The sequence below is a fragment of the Macrobrachium rosenbergii genome, chromosome 10 (genome assembly GCF_040412425.1).
Source record: "Macrobrachium rosenbergii isolate ZJJX-2024 chromosome 10, ASM4041242v1, whole genome shotgun sequence".
Taxonomy (NCBI): Eukaryota; Metazoa; Arthropoda; class Malacostraca; order Decapoda; family Palaemonidae; genus Macrobrachium; species Macrobrachium rosenbergii.
This window is the reverse complement of record NC_089750.1, coordinates 59,549,707-59,557,206: the sequence shown is the minus strand read 5'-3', so window position 1 is coordinate 59,557,206 and position 7,500 is coordinate 59,549,707. Positions and strand designations below refer to the sequence as shown.

At 34.9% G+C, this 7,500-nt stretch overlaps 1 protein-coding gene across 1 annotated transcript in view; it reads left to right on the top strand.

Moving 5' to 3' along the window:
* The window catches only part of LOC136843015 (uncharacterized), a 24,376-nt gene that overhangs the window by 4,052 nt on the left and 12,824 nt on the right, over positions 1–7,500 (top strand). Inside the window, exons 2-3 of the mRNA XM_067111004.1 lie at positions 5,981–6,102; positions 7,055–7,199. Coding sequence (XP_066967105.1) covers positions 5,992–6,102; positions 7,055–7,199 — 256 coding nt within the window. The 5' untranslated portion in view covers positions 5,981–5,991. The remainder of the gene's footprint in view (positions 1–5,980; positions 6,103–7,054; positions 7,200–7,500) is intronic.

Here is a 7,500-nt window from a genome sequence, read left to right as displayed (position 1 = left end):
TTGCTTCCACAAAGGATGTCACGTGGTCACTTCCACCAATAGATCAGTAGCATAAGGTATGCGATCGTATACAAGTCTAGCACCGTGACACTGGCATGGAAGATGAGTCACATTCTTATCGGATTTATTTTTTTCTTCCACCTTCTCTGTCCTTTCTGTGCAATCCTTTCACTGTCGTTCTGTTTTTCTTATTCCATTTATGTTATTTCTATGTATCCTTTTCATAATATTATTTTACACGGTTTTTTTTATTTCTTTAATATGAATTTTCTAATCGTTTATCTATGGTTCATCGTTTTTTTGCATTTATTTTTGTCTTGTGTTTTTGACTGATCGTTAGCTTACGTGGAATACCAAAATTCATACAGAAAAATGCAGCTCTGTAAAAAGCAATATGAATCCTTATGTTTTCCCCATGCGTAACAAGGACTGACTACTTTTAATAATTACACATTTAAGTTATCGTCAGTCTTCCCACTGGCTAGCCTCTCTCAAAACTTGCCCCTTTAGAAGTATGTGAAAAAAAGTGACCATTGTCTGAGCATTTATGACGGTTTGGATGCACTAATGTTGGCAGTAACTTTGAGAATGACGTTGAATTATCAATGGGAGACAGGCGTTTCTTCAGGTTTCCAAGGTTCCCTGACTTTTACAAAAGGCTGTCCTTCAAGATACCCGTTCGTTGCTTTCCCCTAAGTCAAGCCACACCTCACTCTTGTTCTCATCGGGTCTAGCCTATGTATGGATGTCAAATTGACTATTTTGGCTGATTTTATATCTAAGAAAAGGACAGTTGGCAAGTTTAGATAAAGCTGTACATGTGCAAGCACGAACTCTTCAAAAACGGCTGTGCGTAATTGATATTTTGTGTTTAGAGACCTGATGTGGACCTTTGGACTCTGTACTGTAGCCATCTGAAAGCAAAAGACTTCACTGGCATATATCAACGAGATTGCATTACCGGGGTACGAGGTATGGTACCCAAAAACATCACAAAACTGCATGTGATTTGATTAGCAGCTGAAATCACGGGAACGATTTAAAAAAAGAGTGCCGAGTACTTTCGTGTCATTAACACATCTTCCGCCCTGAAGATGTGTTGTTTACACGAAAGGACTTGGCACTTTCGCGCTCCTTTTTTAAACTCTTCCTGTGGCTTCAGGTGAGATATAGTGCGAATTCATTTTTGTGGTCTGGTTTGCACTCGTATGTTCAGGAAGATGTTTTCCAATATTGCTTGATATCTGATTTTTTTTTTTTTATTATCGCTGAATAATTTATAGACAAAAGTGCTCTTGGTGTCTATTACTGTAACTCGGGTTACCAGTCCACGGAAATCAATAAGCATCAACCGATCTGCCATTAGGAACCAGGAAGCAATGAATGCATGTCGTTTTCATTCTGAAAGAAATGATTCGATGTCACAAAATTCCTTAATATAGCATATGTGCGAAAAAATAGAAGAAAACAATGTAAAAATAGAATGGCATATCTTCCAAGGAACGGAGATCAGTATACTAATCAATCAATCGTCTAGTAGGAACCAAGAGGCACTGAATGTATGTCAGTTTCATCTAAAGGAATGTTGCAAATTCACAAAATTCTTTAATGTAGAATATGTGCAAAAAATAGAAAACATGATGAAATAATAGAATGGGCTTTCTTCCACTTTTCTTTTGAGTGTAAGTCAGGCGACTGAAGAACAAGCAACGATATGAGACCCTCCCCAAGAACCAAAGACGGAATTTCGTAAAGCGACGACCATGGTCAATGATCCCGTGACACATTGCCCAACTGGGAGCTAATGACGCCATAATGACACGAGCGTGATCATTAGCGATAATACGACAGTAGATGGTCTGCGAATGGCAAGGCTGAGGGCGCATATATACCTCGCTGATTCTGTAAAATCACAGAATACATAAAACCACGTTTATGCAGTCATATACAGATTTATAACGTCGTAAGAAGTGGAATTTCCAAAATCAGGTTTATAACATTACTTATTGCGAAGTTGGTTCATAAATCCGTTACATTTCGTAATGTTATTCTGAAAAACAAAAAGTCTTAAAACTTGATGGGTAGGAACTCTTATCATCTGTGAGGAGGACCTTCACATATCAAGTCGACCTTGATTTTTGTTTACTCTCTCTCTCTCTCTCTCTTACACACACATACACATACACACACACACACACACACGCGCGCGCGCGCGCACACAAAGGTACATGCAGCCACTTTAATCTGTGTAAAATATCTTGTCCGATGGTCTGGGATAATAAAAAGAATATAGCCGGCAGGAGCATGGAAAGTATATAAACTACTGTATAACATTCAATCAAGACAAGGATTTGAAATTGACCATTCCATGTATACTTGAACAACAATCCCATAAACTTGACCGTGGTCTTGCAAGTACGGCATTCGCTCGATTACCAAATATTACTTAGTACGTCGGCTGCATAGCGTTGCAATTTTCATCCTTCCATCATATTCAAGGATTTCTGAAATTGGAAGAATCCCGGGATTCCGGTTTAAAAAATAAAAGAAATGTTATTCATAAAATATATTTTTGATGTTTTTTTTAACACTTCTATAAAATATAACTTTTCGACAGATATTAGCAGTCCATAACAATAAAAGTTGATACACGGCCGCAGTTTTGATTATTATTTATTTCATTTTTGATTCAAGCCATTATTCAGATTCTTTACACTCATTTACATAGAAATTTCCTTTATCAGTTCCCCTAATAGAAATATAACAAACTAGAAAATTAAGCGATAGTCATATGGAAGGAATGTTATATAAACTTAATCATCTCTCGGTTTTTCAAATTAACTTCTAATCTTTCCATACCAGCTTCTTTCCCAGATCGCGTAAGTGCTTATAAAAACCCCAGTCTTGCTCCTAATGTCTTTAAAAAGAAGACTCTCGTAGAGGAAACACGGACAAGCCTCGTACCTATAAATTATGGAACAGACTTTTATTATGGGCAATAATTTCATTGTTATCTTGAACAAGTGATTCTTCGTTAATTGTTCTCTAAGATTGTTAGCCTTCTGCTTTAGAAGACACTAAACCTTAGTTAGCTTTTGATGTCATTTTGATCCAGTATTTCTGAAACCAGATTGCTAAGGCTTCTTTGCAAATTCAGTAGCTAATGTTATTTTCTAAGACTGTACTAAATCCATTCGCTTGCTCTTCTAACCAAGTTTCTAACCTAAATGAAGGTCTAGAGCCACATGGCAGGTTTTTCTATAAGCACAACTGCAACTACATTGATTTTAGATTACCATTATGTCTTCACGTCCCAAACCCAAAAAAGAAAAATAAAAAAGAACCAGGGTCTTGGTTATGGTTCGACTGGAGTTTATTTTTTGTTTCTTTGTTTTTTGTGACCTTTAGAATGTCATGATAGTCTGATTTAACTAGAGAACATTTGATAAGAGTCACTAGATCTCAGTAAATATGACGAAACTAGGGACCACTTAGCTTTCTGGTCAACGCTAGCTTTCGAGAACCTTCTCATCTACCATAGGATGGTCCTGGGAGACACTTTTTTCACCATCATGGACTTTGAGAAATAACCTCATGTGACCTCTGATCTTAATTTTAATTGCCTATGGCAGGATGGAGTTTAATTAAGAAGTATTGTCTTGTTTCCTTCAGTCCTGTCTAGTATTTGACGAGGTGTTTCGGTCACTTCAGCCTTGATCCCGCATGGCACTTGTCCAGTATAAGGAGAATTATGCCTCATTGCAGCTGGATATATGTAAATTGATATCATTATCTTTTTTTTTTTTGTATTTTTGTCAAGGGTGGCCTTGCTGCTTAGTCATGGCATCAAGCAATGACGCGATCTTCATGGCCTAGGTTGTTTGCGGGCATTCTCCCAAGTGCATTGCCTTTTAATGGCACTGAATTAAGGGCCCCCGCCGATCATCGAATTTCAAGGAATTATCGAATTTTAGTTATTACCAGTTTTCAACGGTTTATGTCTAAATAAACGTATCCTGAAGCATTAATACTAAAAAAAACACTTATAGATTGGTTTACTGACAGTTTTGTTCATCGCGCGTATGGTACTGTGAACTACAAATTGTAAAAAAAAAAAAAAAAACTTGTAAAAAATGTCAGTGACTAAGTCTGGATAGGTGCAAGTGAGTTATAGACTCTTTTGGACCGTTTTATGTGTAAATAAAGTATTCTGAAGTGTTAATGCTAAAAAAAATGTTTAGATTGGTACATGGACAATTTTGTTCATCGCTTGTATAGCACTGTGAACGACAAATTGCTGTGACTCTAGGTTTGGAGAGGTGGAAGGGATTTATACACTGTTTTGGACTGTTTATGTGTAAATAAACATATCTTGAAGATATATTGCTCAATAAATTTTTTTAGATTGCTTCAGTGACAATTTTATTCATTGCTTTTATGGCACTGTGAACCACAAATTGTAAATAGCATGTAAAAAAAAAAGTGTTAGAAGACTTGTACAAAAATACTTTTGTCACCCACTAAAATATCCCATTTTCTCTATCTAAGCGTCAGAGAAAACAGGTTATAATGATATAGGGATAACTCGCTCAATATGTCTTGATTGTGTCAAGATTCTTGAAAGTTAAAAAAAAAATTTTTTTGCTGTTTCCTGAAAACTTACTTTTTTCAAAACTAAATGATTAGATCTCCAAGAAGACTGAAACAAATTCAATGAAAATTTTAATGCATGTAGTATAACTATATATCTGTAATCACTAGACTGAAAATTCTTTTTGCATGTAACTTTTTTTTTGCATATTATTTTTGAAAAATTATATTACTTTTTTCAACTGAAAAATTATTAACTTAGAGGTCAAATTTCTTTATTTCCCCACCAGTGTTTGTTCAGTATAAGTTTTATAATAAGTGGTAAAAAGTTGAAGCAAATCCCTTCAATCATAAGGTAGCAACTGGCACTTACTTTATAATGGGGCCTTATGGTGTCAGCAGCCCCCTTAAGCTCTGTTACAATTACTCAATAAGTAACATATCATTGACAATTAAATCTTATTCTTAATGTCTAGTTATCACTAGTTCGATAGGTATATGAACATCATTTCAACCTAATAGTTTCATAAACTAGGTTGAACTGCAGGTATTGTCCTCTAGATACCCTAGTTCTACCTGCAAAAAAGACAGAATAGTTCAGTCTTTGGCTGTTTTTAATCAATGACAAACAGTACTATGACAAATAGTGATTACAGTTTCTTAATGTTAACCAAATTTTCTCAAACCTAAATCTGCTTCCCTTAACCTAATCTCATCGTTTGGAGTCTAAGAATTTTATTCCTGCATTTTTAATCAATTATCAAATAAAAATTCTTGCAAGGTGGGTCTTGTAACCTGTCAGAAATGGCTCAGATTTAACCATTCACTATTAAAGACGTATGACGATAATCCGAAAAAAATATATTCACATTGTGCACCGCCCATGTCCTGTTACTACATTCACGCTTGATTTATTGCACATGTGTCCTGTGGTTACTATAGTAAAAAAAAATCATATGAACTAGAAAAAAAAATAAATTGCATAAATCTATCAACGGGATAGTCATCATAATAAAAGGAAAAATTCCTGGATCAGCATCCACATCAAGAAATAAGTGAAAATCTAATAAGTTCTCTAGATATATTGCCCAGTCCTCCACGAAATTGCATTGTAGTTCAGTAATCACATATGGGATATCTAATGGACTGATATTCGACTGTGACAGCAGACAGACAAACAAGTTAATGACTTAAAAAACTTCATGAATTATAGGTCGTGTGAAATGAAAATAAGGGCAATAAAAACTAAAATGAATTAACATACATTTGAATGAAAATTTATAGAAATTAAAATACATTTGAATGAAAATTTATAGGAATTTAAACATAAAGAATGTAAGCCTATAGGAATTATGAACTGTGCTAATAACCTGCATCACTTCTATTTCAGTTCACTACAAGATGTACTATCCCCCACCCCCATACGAGGGAGCCCTGCCAGGGGCGGCCATCCCTACGGCCCCTTTAGTCCCTGTCTCCTTCCCTTCCTCTGCTTTGGAAATGTACATGAATGTAAGTATATGGTCATCTATTGTCCGAAATAGTGATAAAATAACAATACAGTTCTCCCCTCTCTTTAAGTATATATATATATATATATATATATATATATATATATATATATATATATATATATATATATATATATATATATATATATATATACATATACTGAAAAAGAGAGGGAGAATTGTGTTGTTATTTTATTTCATTATTTCGGAAAATCTACTATCTTTTCAGGATATAGGCTTTTTTTTAAATACAATACTTGAAATTGTACTGAAAACCTTTAAGAAGATGTTAAACAATCAGTGTCATCAGAACCTTAAGTAATCTTTAGAGTCAACAGACAAGTAAATTAAATATCTTATTAATACCCGTGAAGTTTTGAGAAGCTATATTTATAAATAATGTTATAGCTTCCTTTATAGACTTCCAGTCTCCATCTGCTTTGTTTTAGCGATTTAGGCACTGATGTGGAAATATCCTAAGTTAACATGTATTATACATCCAGGTGTTTACAAAAGCCAACTACAAAGATTTATGATCAAGTCAAAGCTTCCCGGAGGGGGTAGTGCCGTCAGGGCACCTCACGCGGTACACTGTAGGCATTACTTGAGGTTCTTTACAGAGTCCCTTCGGATCCTAGCTGCAACCCCTTTCATTCCTTTTACTGTACCTCCGTTCATATTCTCTTTCCTCTATCTTACTTTTCACCCTCTCCTAGCAATTGTTTCTTAGTGCAACTCCGAGGTTTTCCTCCTATTACACCTTTAAGACATTTTTACTCTCAATTTCTCTTTCAGCGATGAATGACCTCGTGGGTCCCACAGCTTTGTCTTTGGCCTAAATTTTACATTCCATTTTACTCCATCACGGCAGAGTTCAATAATTCAAGTCTTTTTTTCTATGAATGATCGTAAATAGTGTAATTTACTCTTTATTTATTTTCCGTTTATTCCAGGGTTCCACAGTCCCCACAGCTCCCAGCATATCTCAGGTCCAGTCTCCTGACTCTTCGCCTTTACCTGGAGCCTTGGAGTACTGGAAGTACCACAAACTCCACCATCTCGCCAACCTTCAACAGTTGTGTGTCTCCCATCGAATAGGTCTGTTTTGTAAATCACGAGCAGGGATCGTGGAGGTCTTGGAAAATGAATATTTGATGACTAATGATTTATAATTTTCGTGTTTAATTTCGTGGCATCTTGCCAATTCAATATAAAAGGTTCACAACAAATTTGGCTGCTTAGTGAGAAAAGATAAAATTCTTGTAAAATGTGTTATAGATTTTATGAATTTTTCGTCAAGAAGTTTCTTGAAGATACATTATATATATATATATATATATATATATATATATATATATATATATATATATATATATATATATATATATATATATATATA